The following is an 18,593-nucleotide window of genomic DNA, read 5'->3' on the forward strand; positions in this document are numbered from 1 at the left end:
AAAGTTACATCACTTTTAGACCATAAATTGTGGCCTCTGACTTATTTCCTCTGGAAGCCCTTGCTGTTCTAATGATGCTATCCTTGCCTTCATAGCCCTTACAGGTGCTTTTCTAGCAAGCCTGGAACTTAGGTGACTTTCCAGGACATTTAAAGATTAGATTCATGCTAGTTACGCCGATAATGAGTGTCTTTTTTATCATTTTTTAATCAATTTTTTGATCATTTCTGCTGCTAGCAGCTATTGCTATTTGTCATATTATCTGTTTGTATCCCACAATGCATTGTAACAGGGTAGTGACAACCAATGGCCGGCTGTTCCATCATCACATCATACTTAGTCAAACTGCACACGTCATCCTGGTGGAGACCACCAGAACAGCTCATAATCTGGAGAAAGAGAGCCTGTGATATGGCCCTCTGTGTGACTGCAGACTGTTTTGAATAATGGCTCAGCTAAAGCTAACATAAAGCAAGGACCTCTCCTTTGATATGATTTTCCTGTGATATTTGGTGGGATCTTCTCTCTCCAATCTGCTCAGAAGACAACTAGAACTGCTACAACTTAAGACTGTAGTTATTAAACATGTTTAATGTGTACGATCAGAAATCCTGTTGTATGGGGGGAACACAGAGGGCAGCCAAGCAGGTGTAAGAAGGATTGTTTCACCAAAATGGAGCAACAGTTAGTCAGGAAGCAAGCTGACCAAAGGGGAAGCACAACAAACACAGCCATGGTGATGATAGTAAACGCATTAGGTGAGAAATGGAGGAGCAACTTGTTGATTTGTGGCACCAACATGAGTGTTTATACAACATACCACATTTTACCTGGAAAAGAGTTGACTGAAATTGCTGCCATGATGGAATTAACAGGAACCTAACAGCCAGCTACATTTAGCTAATTTACTCTAAAGTCGTGCTTGACCACACAAGTTTTAGTTTTTAAGAGTGGAGACTGGTTGCTAGTGAATGAATCTGTTAGTACTACGTTGGTCAACTTGTTGCACACCACACTATAACAACAAAACTCTTAAACCAGTCATTATTTGTTGCTGTATGGGGGCTCTCACATTTTAAAACTTAGCTCAGATTTTGAAAATCTTTTCTTGTGATTTAGGCTTAAGCAAAGAGACATTCACATGTGATATGTTTTCAGCATCTTGTTCGGTTAAGCCAACTTTTAAAGGGATATGTGAACCATAACACTGGTGTTTTACTAGCATTAGCATTAGCATAATTAGTGCTTATTACAAATGAGACATAGCAATGGAAAATTCTGCATTTAAAGCTTCATAAAATGGTTTGCAAACATCTACTCCTGACATTTCGAGCTTTCTAAACTTTCCATTTACAAGATTTGCACTACACTGTGGGGAATTAGTGGATATCGGTGTTAATTCCGCATGTCCTTTTTGCTGTCCAGGCAGAGGTAGGACTGTGCAGGACAGGTTTTGTGGCATCACATATAATGCCTTTTATTCATCATATTGAACAGTAGAAAGTGTATGACCTTGCATACATTTTGTGCAAACATTCATGGATGCCATTGGATAAAATGCTGTAAGTTTTTAAAGAACTGCCATCACCATCAAACAAGTTTACAGATCTGAAATGTATTAAATTGTTGACGACTAAAGTTTCGATTTCCTGGAAAAAGTGACAGTTATTCTATTCAAATTTCATCAACCACTAATCTTTCTCTACTATAATAAATCCTCCACAGATATCTTGTAACAAGTCTCTAACCAAAATATTTGTCTGTATTTCAAGTCTAAACCGGCGGTCCAGTATTCCTCTGGCAAATCCCCATCCTCTGCTGAGACGAAATCAGTCCTTGGAGGAAGAAGCAAAAAAAAGGACCCTGTGTGTCTCTCTGTGTTTGACTGTATGAGTCGCCAGGCAGCCGAGAGCAGCAGCGGGGACCGAGGGGTCAGGAGCAGTCCTCTGGGACACCCTGACACCTGACCTCTATCCCATAACTCTTTGCTGCTGCGGCTGACATAAAAGGAAGACACAGTCAGACCTTATAGGATGTGATTGGTCCTGCTCTGCTTCCTCAAAGCCCTCTGGATCCCTGATATTTGTCGTCAGGGAAAAGCAGGAAATGCAGAAACTGGGGGGGAAACGATTTCATGGGCTGAAAACGGAGAACATCACAAGGCTTCCTTCAACCAGTGTTGACATATATGTAGCAGAAGTTATTATTTTCCAGTCTCTGAGAGAGTTCTCATTTTCTCCTTCTCTCTGTTGATCTTCCTTTCCCCCCTTCCATCCATCCGGCATATGTGTAGGAGGGATAAAGGTCGTCCTTTTGTCATCAAAACTCCAGATTAGTTTTGCCTCGGTGCATCTGACTCTCTGCTTTATCACTGTGGCCAGAGGAGCCACAAGGTTCAGCTCGCCCCTCTGCAAAGTAATAACTCCTACCAGCTTCTATTCCATTCTTCGCCACTATCTTCCTGCTCTACTATTACTACTCCTTTCTGGGGTAGGGGGGATTATTTTCATGGCACTGGCTTTATTGGGCTGTATAGTGAAGACTGACAGGGAAGCAAGCAGCAGAAGGATGTGACATGCAACGTGTGTCATGAGCCGCGATCAAACTGACAAAGTTGTAATAGTCGCTTCAGTCCGCCGAGGCCCAGCGCAGAGCATAAACGCGCTGCTGACAGCATGTCATAAGCCTATCATGGTTTTATTTTAATATTTCTGCACTGATGTGGTTTTGGGGGTTCTGTTACTTGATGACTTGGGGATTTCTCTGGAAGTCAGCTTGGCTAATATTGCAGCAGACTCCATTACAAGACGGAGAAATGAAGTGCATTATTGAAATGTTTCTTCTGGCTTCGGCACAGAAAGTGCCTGCAAGTCAGACAGAAAAAGCCGCCAATGGGGAGCGCAGCTCTACTGAGGATTACGTAAATGTGGCATGTGATTTAGACGAGCATCAGTGAGAGCATGAATGCAGTGTTAGATGATTACGCTGTCAATTAAGGCAAATGAATTAGCTTACAGCATCTCCACTCTCAGAGGAGTTTGTTAACCTTCTCCCCTCCGTGTAAACATGTGTGGCCTCTCTCTCCAGATACGAGGCTTCAGGGAGATCGAAGCTGGTCAGAGGTCTGCAGGGTTATGTGGAGGTCAGAGAGGGTCTTTCAGATGAGCACATCTTCTTGGTTTGTGTCATACATTTTGATTATCTTCAGCATCTTATAAACAAACAAAGCCTTCATCTCACTTCATTAAAATTTGATGGTTGATTTCTGAAGGAGCATCCTCCACATCTTCTAATCAGTGTTTGGATCAGAGTGCTCTGACTGTTTTTTTGTAGACTAAAACAAAGTGAATTGATAAATTGATTTAGAAAATGGTTCTTGCATTGTTTGCAGAGGCTCAATAAGTCTGGAACCAAGCACACTGACCGAAAATGTCAATGTCTTGTATGGATAGTGTCAGATATTAAGTCGGTACAAACACATACGGGACTTTTAGAAAGTATGCCGATTGCCTTCACTTTTTCAGTTTTATTATGTAACAGCCGATGCAAGTTGAAAATTAAATTTTAATTCTCATTAATCTCCACTCAGTACTCCATTATGACAAAGTGAAACAGGATTTCAGGACTGTTCTAAGAGCTGGCCGCCCAGCTAAACTGAGCACTCAAGGGAGAAGGGCCTTAGTGAGAGGGGTGACCAAGAACCTGATGGTCATGCTGTCTGAGCTCCAGAGATCTTCAGAAAATTTCTACATGCATAAATTATTCTTACACTTCACCAAAAAAAGAAAAAAAATCCACAGTTTAACTGATTTACCTGGCATGGGTGCGATCAATGTATTAAATTATTGAGTCATCCTGGTGTTGTCTAGCCAGATAAAGGGAGACAAGAGTCTTGAGGGGTCTTACGGTGAGCTAAGAGGCTAGGTGACTGTCTTAAAATATCCTCATTTTGTCAGAAAAACATGCTTCTAATATCAACAAAGATATACTACTAACAGAATAAACCTTGTGGGATGAACAACCAGGTATTAATGTGCCATTCACAACCGTGCCTTTTCTATGAAATGGCTCTTTTATGTGAGCCATGTTAGCTAGCCCCCGTTTGAGTGCCACTTTCTTTTCCTCCATCTGTTGTTATTGAATCCATATTTAAAAAGCCAAACTGTTACCAAATGAAGAGCCAAAAAGCCAGCTCTACTGAGCTGAACAAAATGGTCTAGATCTCTTGAAAAAACAAATTACCCATCATCAGCTGAGGTAACATATTTAAGATCAGAGTTTAATGTACTAAACGATGGTAAAACTATACAGAACCAAACCAGACTGCTTTGTGGAAACTTACAATACACGAGTGTTGTGTGACACCACTTATCCAGGCTTTAGACGGAGGATTGCTTAATTCCTGCCTGCTGCTGTTACTCCATGAGTCTTTTAAACTTTTTGTAATTTTTTTGCCTGAATATTTCAGTACTTTGGGGACACAAAAGTACTGAACTGTTGTTTTGGGCATGTTTTGGCCCAAAATTGAGGCTGAAGTAAGGCATAGATGTGGCAAGTAAGCTGCCTGAAGGCACCATCGGGCAGGAAGGAGGATTGACACAATCATGGCTGTGCTCTCCATGTCTTTATGCATATTACTAGGGGCATGTTAGGGCGAATAATCAGTTGAAAAATAAAGTCCACACTGTTAGGGTGGATTAAGGGGCTCTGGACATATCCCCAGGGGTGAAAAGGCCCAGGCAAGAGATGCCATCAAGCTTGACCTTAGCTGCCGAGTGACCTTACACGTGTCAACTTGTGTTGAACTTGACTCAGCTTGTGGCATATGGGTCCCTGTGACGAATCCTTTGCACCCTACATGCCTAAAACTCATGCACATGACTGAAGCTTAAGAATGCTTCTATTTATGCACTTTGAATGCTTGGTATAGTCATAAAAAATGGGAAAAAAAACATGGCTTTTTGGTTGCATTTTTCTGTGCAGAAATCACTGCTTGCCCCCCAAGGGGAGTTCTCTGCTGCTGTGTGTTGTCATCTGCAATGAACCTATATGGCCTGAGCTTTTGCCCTCCTGAGGTAACCTCCACGTGAGTAACATGTGTTGCTTATAGCAACTGGCCATAGACTCGCAGGGCAGAAAGACATTGTGCATCTGAGTGAGTAAAGCTCACAATGTTCATACTCTGTGTCCGAAACACCAATACCACACACATGCAGGGATTAATGTAAAACTGTGTAATCAGAGTAATATGGAGCTTCCTCTTTTTAAGAGGGACTACATTATTCTCACCTAGCTCTTTACAAGAAAGCACTTATGGGTTTTAAAAAACTGTGATACCGTTGTAACTTTTGGGAGAATAATACCCAGTGTCAACTAGGGAAACTCTAATTTACTCTAATTTACTAGACCAGTCACTATGTTTGAAGGCTGTGTTTAATACTAGTCAGTCCTTAAGTGAGATATCACCTCTTCTAATAGATGTAATTGTTCAAATAGAGTCTAATTAATATGGCATAAAGGAACAAAATGCTCACAATTAAGATGTTAAATCCTGAAAACCTGGGATGATTTTCTTAAATAAAAAAGTCTCAATAATAAAATTTTAAGCCACTTATCGTTTAAGCCTTGGTGCCGTTCAGAATAATGAACAGACGGCTGTTTCACTTGGAGGGAAGTCTGAATGTTCAGCTCAGTTGCCACAGTAATTTTCATCCTTTGTTACCTGTCAGAGAGTTATGAAACCTATATTCATGGCAGCGTGATAACAGAAACAATCTGACTAAAGTGTACTACCAACCTCTCAGTATTCAAGTGTGCTGTTTAAACTGGAGAAAGCCATTTACTTTAATTGAATGTTGTCTTTAAAGTCCATGTTATCAGGGTGCAAGTGCACACAGAAGCAGTGTGGTGCCAGGGTCACAGCGAGAACACAGACGCACCGTGCAGATTACAGCTGCTTTAGATCGCATTGGTATGCACAGACACTTGGATGGAGTGTGTAATTACAGACTGTTGCGCACACATAGACACGAACACGGGGAAAAAAAAAACACATGCACACGCTAAGCCAAATGTGGACATGCCAAACAGAGATGAACACAAATCAAAACAAAGCATGCAAACACAAAAGAGATCCAGAGAACGAGGAAGACAGAGAGAATAGCACAGTCCCATCTGTCAAACAAATGTGAGGATGCCTCTCACACAAACACAGTCACACGCAGCGGGCATCATTTAGTCTGAACTTGAGCGATATCTGCCTTTGTCCTTTAGCAGCCGGTCCTGAGGGGCCACAGTAGAAGTTCTATGCAAGTTTGTTTAGAGCTGAGCAAGTGTGTTAAGCTTTATGAGAGCCCACGGGAGACGTGGTGGCACACATAAATATTCACTCACACATGCATCTCATACGCACACACAGTCAGGCACGAGGCTTGGGCGGCAGCTCACACTGGCCCCAACCAACAGTGAGGAGTTTGTTGTCATAGCAACAGTAAAATGAGATGACTTTACTGTCAGCCGTAATGTTTCATGGCCCCCTCGCCGCTATGGCAACATAACAAGGAGGAAGAGATGGAGAGAAAGAGAGCATCAGAGCCATCGCTGCCTTCCTGACGACTCCCACTAAGGCTGAGCAATTAATCGACATTTAGATCAAATCGCAATACATCCTACTGCTATTTTTAAATTGCAGACAGTGTGATATTTCTTTAACCTGAAATGCAAAAATACCAGCTTAATACATTTTTTTTGCTGGACAGATGTTATGCTCTACACATCAAGTGCCAATTTTTAGACTAGTTTGCATAAAATCCTACCATCCTTATTTTTGTGTATTTTACTTGATCAAATTAACCTGATAGACTGTTTTATTTATCTATTGCATGAGATTAATTTCAAACTAATCTGGGAAACCTCCCATACAAAGTGTTTGGGAAGGGTAGGACTTTAAAAAAGATTCTTGGAAGGTGATTGGACAAACACTCTGTCAGTAACATTCATTAAGAGCCAATCAGAGTGACGAGACTGAATGAGGTAGTAGGCATATGCAGCCCAGTTGTGACCGGAGCTTGACAGACTGTCACTGCCTAAGTTTATGAACAGTGGTTATAACTCTTGCAGAGGCTGGTAAGGAGGAGAGTGAAAACATCTTTCTGCCAAGAGAAGCTTTCAGTGTGGCTCTTTGCCCTTGTTTTTATAAAGAACTGTGGCCCAGTTCTCTATATCATAGCTTCACCTGAGTTAAATGCCACACTGGCTGCAGCCATTGCATATACCAGCTTCCAGTACTTCTAAACTGCCTGTAGCTACCGCTTCATTCTTCTCTTAGAAAACTGATTCTGGTCTGCCCTCAAACCTGGCACAGTTGTTTCAGATTGGAGCTTTGCAAGATGGATCTGCCTGATGACTGACATTGTAGACATATGATGGCGTGTACCTCAGTAACAAGTCCATGGTACAGTATTTATTGCGGTTTAAAAAGACACAAAGGATGACTTGGAAACAAAGAGTAATGTCAGCATTTTTTAACAACATTTGAAATTTAAATATTACAATATGTGACCAAAGCTGGTAAAATCTCCTGCCAGTCGTCTGAGGTCATTTTTGAGTTTTTTACACATTGTGAAAGCGTAGATTCCAAGCTTTCTAATGGCGTATCATACACCTTAATCTGAGCATATTTTACAAAGATATGCTCATTTGAATGTTAACTTCTAGTTCCCGCTTCTTCTGAGAAAACCAGGCTCAAAATTTCAGGACTTCTCCTACCTTCAGGCAGGCCGGGTGATAGGCATGAACAACAGAGCTACATTTACATAAAGTCCACCCAAACCAAGCTTCTGAATCGGACTGGTGACACTCATCAGAATATTCCCATAGGAAATCCGCCTTCATCAAACTTTCACTGTCGAGTGATCTTGAAGTTGTCCGAAGTCTGTTGATAATTCTTGTTGCTTCTTCATGTCTCTTCTACTTTTCTTGGCTGCAGGGTGCATCTTGAGGCTTGTTGTATAAAATGAGAAAAAAATGATCATTTTGAAGAAAACGACTTTGTATCCATTTTTCTCAACCACCGGAATACCGACTTGCAGGAACTTTATCTGGCTTCGGTCACATATGTGCAAAAAAAAAGTGCTGTAGGTGTGCATTAGGCTTAAAAATATAAACTTATACTTTGGCTTTAACCTTCTAAAACCATTGTTGTCCACCTCTGAAAGTAGCTGTAAGTCTTTGGTGATAGATCCACTTGTTCAGTCCTCCTGCTGTTGTGGAGAAGTGGGATAGTGAAAGCTTCCCTAAGAGTCTTTTGTCCTGGCTTGATTCTGCTCCTTGCAGCTTCTAAAAGGCGCAATCCACGTGTTTACACATGATATTTCTTACAATGACTTAGTCTGAATTATTGGAATACAGAGTAGTAAAGCCACAGATTTGTTTTTTGTTTTTTTTTTGCCATTGTTTTTGCACTTTAGTCTGTGTCACTTGTTACTGACTTTTATATTGATGTTTACACCACAACTGTTTGGCAGAACTGTGTTGTTGTCATAATGGCTGCTCACACAGCTGTTAGTTAAACAAATCAGTCAATTTACAACTGTGATGGAAGCAGATAAATTAAAGATACACATGTACAAAAGTATATGGCGACCTGACCATTACACCAGCAGGGACTGCCAAGACATTGTATTCAAATACATGTACTTTAATATGGAGTTGGCCCCTGTTTTGCACTCTTCTTGGAAGGCTTTCCACAAGAGTTTGGAGTGTTTTTTGTGGGAGTTCATTCTGTGGAGCATATATGAGGTCAGGCACTGATGTTGGACTTCATGGCCTGGCTTGTAATCTTCATTCCAGTCAACCCAAAGGTGCTCAGGGGGGTTGAGGTCATGGCCTTGTGATGCCACCTGAGTTCTCTGACACTAAACTCATCAAACCGTGTCTTTATAGTCCTTGCATTGTGCACTGGGGCACAGTCATTTTGGAATAGAAAAGGGCCTTCTCCAAACTTTCGCCACAACACTCGAAGCATAGCATTGTCCAAAATGTCTTGGCTTGCTGAAGAATTAAGATTTCACTACTCTGGACATGAGGGGGCCGCAATCCTGAAAAACAGCCCCATACCATTATCCCTCCTTCACCAAACTTCCCAGTTGGCATAGTGCAGTCAGGCATCCACAAAACCCAAGCTTGCGCTTCACCTCTTCACAGAACGTTTCCACTGCTCCACAGTCAAGTGTCGGTGTGCTTTACACCACTCTGTCCAAATCTTGGTACTGGACTTGGTGACGTGAGGTTTGCAGCTGATCCGCCATGGAAACCAATTCATGAAGCTGCCGTTGTAGTTTTTATGCTTACCCTAATGCAAGTTGAAGTTCAGAACTCTTCAGCTATGAAGTCAGCAGAGACTTTTACACACCATGCGCCTAAGCAGTCATTGACCCCGCTTTGTGATTTTACATTGTCTTCCACTTTGTGGCTGAGTTGCTGTTGTTCCTAAACTCTTCCTCTTTCTAATAATATCACTTACAGTTGACTGTGGAATATCCAGTAGGGATGACATTTCACAAACTATCTTATTGCAAAGGCGGCATCCATCACAGACCCATTTGGAGACTTCATGGCTTCATACATCTGAATTTAATAATTAACAGGTGTGGCCAAATACTTTTGTTCACATAGTGTATGTAATCCATGTTGATTCATGCATTGTCTAATTTTATCCTAACATACAGGCTTGGTCTGCAGGAAAGAACAGTTCATGTTAAATCTGTCTAATACTGTGTTGTCCATTGTCCTAGCAGGAACAATGCCACAATGATGCCCTCCCTATCTTCTTGAGACGAACATGCACATCATGACAAGCCTGTCAAATGCGTACATTGATACCCACACCTTGAAAAAGCCTGTCAAACACCCTCTCCACCTCGCCCATCCCTTTGATTCTGCACTGACTATTTTCAGCAGCGGCGTTATCGTCGCCGGAGCAATTTGAATTCATTACGCTCAATGTCAATATTGGTGCAACAACGCTGTAGCTCAGACAGGTACAGCTTGTTGAATGAGCGTGCGGGCTGTCAGAAAGTGTGAGAAGAGAAAGAAGAAGAAGAAGAAGTGGAGAGTAGATCAAAGACATCCAGCTTGCATTTCCCTGCGCCATGCACGGATGGAGCAGCAGGGGTGACTGTAGGCTGGCCGACTCTCACTATACGTCTCATTCTATATTTAGCTCGGTCCTTCCACTACAGCCTATCAACACTGTTAAACAGAGTTATCAGCACTGGTGGAAAAAGTGGGGAAAAAAAAGGAGGAGGAGGAGGAGGGGGCGGATGGGTATGGGAAGAGCAACAGACAAAAGAAGAAGAAGAGAACGAGAGAGGAGTTGTTTTGCTCTGTTGCCATGGCGACACATCGGCTGGAGCTGTAGCGAAGTGACAGTTGTCACGCCACAGCGGGTTGCCATGGGTGACAGCTGTCAGTCAATCGTGCAGAGTGAGGGGACAGATCGGCAGATGATCACCTTGGATTAGAGAGTGATCGCACTACACAAGGGCCAGCCGGAACATATCTGGACTTAATCCCCATGTCCTAATGGTGCTCTCATGTGTGTTTTACTTAGTGCGTGTGCGTGCAAATTTCCTCTCTCCCTCTTGCATCTGTCTGTGTCTGTGAGTGTGGGGATGCTGTATTTGTGTGCAGGCTCTGAAACGTGTTCACAGGGCGAGTGCAGCAGATTACTTCCCACAGCTGTCTGCGCGAGAGGACAATCAAAGGCCCGCATGTGAGCCTTCTGATTGTGCTGTGTGATACTCCGCCACAGTCCCCTTCAATTACACACACTCTGCCTGCGTCTAACGAGCACAGCATTGCTCTTATTTCAGGGGAGTAATGGTCTGATTAGAATAGGGGCGGATTTGAACTCACACTCTAATTTGTTTTCCTTTTTTTCCCTTGGCGAATGTCCCAATCTTGATCAGCTGCGGTTTCAGATACCCTGCTGTGGAACTAAGTCTGATCATCGGACATTTAATTGTTTGTGATGCTGTAAAATCCAGCAGTTAAAGTTTATTCTGCTCTAATTCATTTCCTCCAAGCTTGACAATGAAATTTCTCCTGCAGCGGAGATCACGGCTTTGACCCAGCTATCAGACCTTTAACAGTATTTTATGACAGCAACCCCATGTAATGTCAATACTCCTCTGGTACACTAGTAATTAGAGGGTGGTTGTACAAGGCAAGATTTCCTCAGCCAATGAAGCACTAAATTTGCCATCCCAGTCAGGATGGGATAGAAAGCCCCAGAGCAAAATGATGGTGTATACTTTTCCCCTCTGATGTAACAGTCTAATTGGGAGTGTGGTTAAAATCTTGTTGCGTGTCTCCACCCTTTGGCCTTTAACACGACAGAGAACATGGCAGTCATTTTGACTGTTTTCACATTTGTATAACTCTGCTGAATCAAAGGTTACAATGCTGTTGGTACCTGACTTTTTTCTAAAAGTGTATTTTAAATTAAAATGTCCATTTATCAAATTGCTCAAAAGGCAAAGAAAATATGATCACTTCCATTAAAGAGACTGCACAGACTTTGCTGCACTTAAACGGGTTAAGGTAAACTTTATGATCCCTGAGCCAGCAGAGAATAAATCAAAACACACCATACACAATTTCAAAAAAAACATGCAGATGTAGGCCACTGTGGTTTATAAGAACCAATCAAATCAAGTCATTTATGAGGCCAAAAGAAACAGGAATAGATAAACACGTGTCTTTTTCTTCTGCATACTATGTACCTGCAACCAGATAGCAGCAGCCTGTATTCCCAAGACAAGGAGTATGGGGAGACTGGTAAGCAAGGATGGCTTTGGCCTTCCTTCTGGCTCTGGTTCTTGAAACGAAGGAGACAATAAATTAATTTATCTGAGTAAAATAGCAATATCAGAATGTTTGGCAAAGTATGAAATGAATTAACACCTCTTTTTCCTTTGAATTATTTTGTGTAACTAGGGATGTGCAGTTAATGGTTAAATTTGTTTACCAAATTAGCCAGTGTGAGATTTATGAATCAGTTAAACTAATTACCTATCATTTTTTACAAACATAGGCTTAAAATTCTGGTCTATAATGATCTTTTAAACTTTAATGAACCTACTACCACTAGAGGGCGCTACAGCTTCAGTTGATGGCTGTTGCCTTCCTGTCTGGCACTTCACCAGATGTAAATATGAGAAGCTCAGTTGTGGCATAGCAGTTAGCGTGTAGTAGGAACAGCACCGTATGACAGTTTTTTAAAGTAGTAAATGGAAATAAAGCAGTACGTAGGCTTTCGAGGGTTGAGCTCACGTGTAACTACTCTTCCAAAGTGTAAAGAGGCCACATTTTAAAGCATGATAGTAATCGTGCAAAGAGGAACAACAGCTGGCGGAGCTAGCTTTTAATGTTAGCCACGCAGTAGAGAATAGATTAGGCAATGACCCTGTGAGGAAATTGACTGTCTTCTAGGGATTTTCTCCTCATCAGAGTAGTCGGTTGAACAAAATTTAAGTGAGCTTTTCGCTGTAAAGGGAAATAGATGCTTAGGAACATCCTTAGTGTGAACACAGAGTAATAGGCCATCCAGTTATGTTAGGTTATTACAGTGTGGTATGTATATGTGCATGCATGTCACAAAATATCTATTGTAGAAAGACATTAAGTATGACAGGAGTTAAAGATGTGAGATTATGATTTTGTGTTTTTGCATGTTTCTTTATTGGATGGCCATTTGGTTTCTCTTCTATGTGTTTTATTCACCATGTTTGTTTGCATGTGTTGCATTGTGTATAGGTATGTATGACTGTATGTGTTGGACACCAGAGAGAATAGCTCATGCTAGTGCTAATGGGGCCCCTGAGAAAGAAAGAGAGCTCTTTAAAATTTGTCCCAGAAATTTTAAGACACATTTTGACAACACCGTTGAACCTTTTCTCATTTTTAAGGGTGAAGGACTCAAACCAGCAGATAAAAGAGAAGGTTTAAACAGACTTAATAAAACAAGAATATAACATTTTCATAAAAGATGTGTCAATATTTAAGTTTCTCAATGTCCTACAAAAATACATTTGCTGGTGGGCCGCAGCACAAACTGTGTTTGTGTTGGCAACTTGGCATCATTAATGATTGGTGACATTTTTTCTGCAATGGCAGAAATGCTATTGGACAAATTTAGTTGTTTAATAGTTTAGTAGTTTAATAAAAGCATGCTGAGGAGGTTTTAGGCTTTTATTAGTCAGGATAAATGTGCTACACTGTGGTGCTGATCAAGGGCTGGTTTGAATTTCAGGGGACAATACCACTGTTTTAACAGGTGACTTAGCATTTTGACATGGTACGGCAAAACAAATTTACCCCATAATTAACAAATTAAAGCTCATAACTTTAGTACAGAGAATTCCAACCAAGCATGAAACATTAGCACTGACATAAAACAACAAATCAGTTTGATATAATAAAAAATAATAAAAGATAATAAAAAAATTGATATCAACATTAAAACCGAATATAGGTTTTGATGTAGCAAGCTTCTTTTGCTATGTTGCTTTAAGCTTTCTCCTGAGTGAAGCTTTATTGTAGTGAAACTCAATTTTCTGGATTATCTCATACTAATAGCAACATTTAATTAACAAAAAAAAATGTGTCTGTTAGAGTGAAAATATTGGTGAAACTGATGACAGTAGGTGTTAAGAGCTCTGCTGTATTTATCGGAAATGTCAAGCCCAAACTTTCTGGATATCACAACAAAAATTGTGCCCCCAGAATAAAATTTCAATCAATGGTTTGTGTGTAATACTTTGACATTGTTTTTCAAATATAAAAGGGGATCATAGAAAATAATAACAATAAAAATGAAAATACACTTTGATATAGCAAGCTTCTTTTGCTGTGTTGCTGTAGCTTAACTTGTAACATTTCTCCTGAGTGAAGCTTCATTGTAGTAAAACTCAATTTTTCTAGATTATCTTATACTAATAGCAGCATTTTGGTCACAAATAAATGAACAATTGTCTCTTTTAGAGTGAAAATATTGGTGAAATTGGTGACAGGTAGGTTGTAAGAGCTCTGCGGTATTTATCGAAAATGTCACGCCCAAATTTTCCAGTGATCAGGACAAAAACTGTGTCCCTGAATATATTTTCTATAGTTTATGATACTTGTGTATTATTATTTTTCTATAAAAAGGAATCAAAATTGAATCCATTAAAGTTATTAAATGTTTCATCAGCAAAATTAAAATACAAGAAGTTGTTATTTTCGTGTTCTGAGAGTGTAAGGTGAAATAACTATAAAGGTGTTTTATAAGGAATGAGTACAGTTTGCTTTGGAATACTTCAAATGTACATTGTTTTGTTATTTAATTTGATAAAAAGATATCCTACCATAATAAATGTATTTCTGTTTGTATTAGGTATCTATCATCAGAGATGACAAAGTATGTAATCTAGCTGTCACAATGACCTCTCTGGCCTTTCTAGTGTCAAGCTTCATGTGAGAAGCCAACTGATTTTTTTCTTTTTCTTCTCTCTCTCCAGGAGTGAGCCCTGGGCTGGATGGGACCCACCATGCCCCCCAGTAAGAAGGCCCAGAGCCCCAGTAGTGGAGCCAGTGCCTCGCAGGGTATGAGCCCACCGTACAGACAGGGAGACGCCGCCACAGCAGCATCGGAGGCCGAGGCCGCTGACCTCTCCCTGTCTCTTTCCGCCTCCTTCTCCAAGGCTGAGGATGAAGAGCTCACCAGTCTCTCATGGCTCCACGAGAGCACCGACCTCCTCAACAGCTTCAGCCACTCCGGGCTTCGTAGCGTCTCCCCCTTGCAGGACCCCGACGGTCAGCACCCTCGCTCGCCCTCTTCCTCGTCTCCCTCTCCGGACGACCCCCTTCTCGGGGATGCACACTCAGCGTACGACTTGGCCGGAGGGGCCAATAGAAAACCGCCGTACTCCTTCAGCTGCCTAATCTTCATGGCTATTGAGGATGCACCGAACAAGCGACTGCCAGTGAAGGATATCTACGGCTGGATTCTGGAGCACTTCCCTTATTTTGCAAGCGCCCCGACAGGCTGGAAGAACTCAGTACGCCACAATCTGTCGCTCAACAAGTGCTTCAAGAAGGTGGATAAAGACCGGAGCCAGGTAAAGACAACAACGTTGTTTTTCTCACACTCAGGGTAACGTTACTATGAACCACTTTTCACTGGAATATTCAAAAACATGGCTTATTGTTTTACAGTCCTTTTTAAGCCCAAGGCTCAGTCCCATTTCTAACTTCAACCCCAGTCCTTGATGCTGAGTGCTTCTTGAAACAGAGTTACAAGGGGTGGTGGGAAAATCTTTCTCTGTGACATAGGACGACCCTTCACCCTCCTCACACATCATCAATCAGTCAATAGGACAACAGTGCACTGAAACAACCTTAAATTCTGCTATTAGATTGATGCCGTAATTTTCAAGTCTTGCTGATTCACAAGGTTCTGGGATATTCACTACACTAAGTTTGGAGTGGGTCTCTCAGGGGCTATGTAGGCCTACTACTTCATCCTACCCCTCTGTTCTCACAAGAATTGGGACGTCCTTCTCCAAAATTTCAACATGCAAAAAGTAGTTGCAGGGGTATGTTTTATGGGCAAGGAGTATTTGGGTTTAAGCCTTACCTGGAAAGTTGAAAAATTTGCATTAGCTAATTCCTAATTTAAGGGTTTGGCACAAGTGCTTGTGGTCATTCAACATTGTATCTGACTCCTGCAGAACTATTGAAGAAACGTAAAAATAAAAAAATAAAAAAACAATAAAGCTTTTAGGATAGGGTCAGCAGTCAACAAAAAAAAAAAGGTTTAAAAAGAATCATGTTTATGGTGCATGTAACAGAAATGATTGAAATTGTAAACAGCATCTGAAGTGGCTTGAATCTAAAGTTTTATCTCCTGTTGTCAAAAGTATTAATCTGGTCATATATTTATTCACTCTAAGTAGTGCCATTTTTCTGCTTACAAGCTTTCTGATTTTTGTGCCTTTGGCCAGAGATAAAATTTTTAAAGAAATAAATCAGGTAAAAAAAAAAAAAAAGATTACAAAAGAATTTGCCTTGCTGAAAACAGAAACACCAGAAAGAAAAAGACTATCTGCAGATAAACAATCTTGTGTAAGCTCATATGTCCTATAAAGTCTTCGCAAAGTTAATGCACAGCAGTTGAGCCTTGACCAACAAATCATAGCATAAAATTCAAAGATACAGTCTCTTGATTTTATTTGAGCAAGGCCCCTCATCTTCACCCTTGATTTTAATTCAAAAAGGCATTTTCACAATATACACAATTTTTCAATTTTTTTGCTGGTCCTTTTTCATTTCTTATTTATCCACATGAAGAAATACGTAGGTTAAATTTACAGAACATGGGTGAGTCCACTCAAATCTGCTGAAATCTGTCAGTCCATCCTTATTTCCAAATTTATGCCCTTTTATTTTCAACAACATACTTTTACACTTAATATATGTATTCAAAAAACAAAAGGAATTCACTGTTCTGCAGTGCATTTTTTTCACTTCTATGGTCAACCTTTTAAACTTCTAGTTTCTTGTGTATTCTTATCACACAAATAGGCACCATGGTAATTTCGTACATAAGAACTGAAGGGCTCACATTTAAATAATCCAAACTTTAAACAAGGAGAAAGTTGATGATCTTCATGATATTTCCCTGTATATTTTAATAACCTCAGCAGCATTCAGAGCAGCTGTCTTTGAAAGGAAAACTAAACAGCAGTCCTCCTTTGATATTGATGTAAAAATATTTTTGGCCTTATTTATTGGGCTTGTATTTAAATTTGGGGCTTTTTTACTGTTCATAATTAATGCCTATCAGACAGATTTAATGCTACCTTTCATGAAAAAAATACTTCATGTATTTAAGGGTTTTTATGTTGTTAAGATGTTAAAACAGGAAGAATATGGCTTATTAGACAAAGTTGAAAAACACGTTTCCCTCAGTATTAGCCTGCTACATTGCTAAGATTAGAACAAGCAGTTAATTTTAAAAACTGCCCGACCGCTCAGAAATACGAGGCTACTTTTAGCATATTCATTTAAGTAACATAAAGCCTTTAAGTGAATCATTAGGCTATGATTTTGTACAGCGTTTGCTCATGAAAGTGAAAGTGGAGAAAGAAGGGGTTTCCTCCCCTTTATAACATTAGCCTAGCTCATTATGTTATCTAATGTCAAAGTAGCAGTCAATTTAGAGAAATACAGGGATACTTTTAATTTGTTTGTGCTTTGAGGAATTTTATTCTGCTTTTATCCAAGTCACAAGGCTGTATTTTTACACTACACTGTATGTATGCAGTCACAGAAATAGAGAAAACACGACTCTTCCTGTATTTATCATTAGCCTGATACGTTAGCCGAAATTTAACCAGCAGTTAATTTTGTAGACTATCTTTGACTTTCAAAATACAAGGCTTATTTTTATACGTTATCAAGCTTTTATTTAAGTCATTAGGCTATGATTTTTAAACTGTGTCCTTGTGGAAGTGAAAGTGAGAATTGAAGATGAGTTTCTTCCTGTATCTGTCGTTAGCCTGTTGCGTTAGCTAAAACTTAACCAGCAGCCAATTTGAAGACTATCATTGACTATCAAAACACAAGGCTCTTTCTGATTTGTTTGTTTGTTTTGTGCAATAATAAAAGCTACTAAACTACATGCATATGGAAGGGAAAGTGACACTAGTTAAGACAGGTTTTTTTTAATGTTACCTTTATCATTAGCCTGTTGCGTTAGCCAAAAACTGAACCAGCAGTCAATTTGGAAATACTGTCAAAAATACAAGGCTAGTCCTTATTTGTGTCTTATTTTTTAGACATTATTAAGCTTGTATCCAGGTCATAAGGCCATTATTTCTAAATTATGTCCTTGTGGAAATGAAAGTGACATTAGAGAAGACGAGTTTCTTTCTGTATTTAATGTTAGCCTGTTGTGTTAGCCAAAATTAAACCAGCAGTCAATCTGGAGACTCTCTTTGACTATTTTCAGTTTTTGTGTTTTTTTGAGAAATTATTTGGCTTTGACCAAGTCATTAGACTTAAACATTTACAGTACTGTTGCTCATGAAAGTGAAACATAAGTAGAGAAGACAGGCTTCCTCTTGTATTAAATGTAAGCTTGTTATGTTAATTAGACTGTCTTTGGCTGTCAAAAATACAATGCTTTTTGCAATTTTTTTTTTCTATGTTTGAGAATATAATCAAGCTTTTATCCAAGACAATAGACCATAATTGTTAAACTATGTGCTTGTGGAAGTGAAAGTTATAGAGGAGAAGACGAGTTTCTTTCTGTATTTGACATTACCCTTCTACGTTAGCCTAAATTAAACCATCAGTCAATTTGGATACCACCTTTGACTGTGAAAAATGCAAGGCTACATGTTTTGTTTTGTTTTTTAGTAGATATCAAGCTTTTATCCTATTCATTAGGTTATAATAGTTAAACTACATGCTTATGGAAGTGAAAGTGACCATAAAGAGGTCAGGTTCTTTTTTAAGCTTGTTTTCATTTGGGTGACTATTTGTGA

The 18,593-nt window shown here is 40.0% G+C and overlaps 1 protein-coding gene across 2 annotated transcripts in view; it reads left to right on the plus strand.

Moving 5' to 3' along the window:
* The window catches only part of ches1 (checkpoint suppressor 1), a 132,047-nt gene that overhangs the window by 43,392 nt on the left and 70,062 nt on the right, over nt 1-18,593 (plus strand). For both annotated transcript variants that reach the window (XM_041804457.1, XM_041804458.1), the window contains exon 2: nt 14,562-15,161. In XM_041804457.1, coding sequence (XP_041660391.1) covers nt 14,580-15,161 — 582 coding nt within the window. In that variant the 5' untranslated portion in view covers nt 14,562-14,579. The remainder of the gene's footprint in view (nt 1-14,561; nt 15,162-18,593) is intronic.

This window comes from Cheilinus undulatus, linkage group 14, assembly GCF_018320785.1.
Source record: "Cheilinus undulatus linkage group 14, ASM1832078v1, whole genome shotgun sequence".
Lineage (NCBI taxonomy): Eukaryota > Metazoa > Chordata > Actinopteri > Labriformes > Labridae > Cheilinus > Cheilinus undulatus.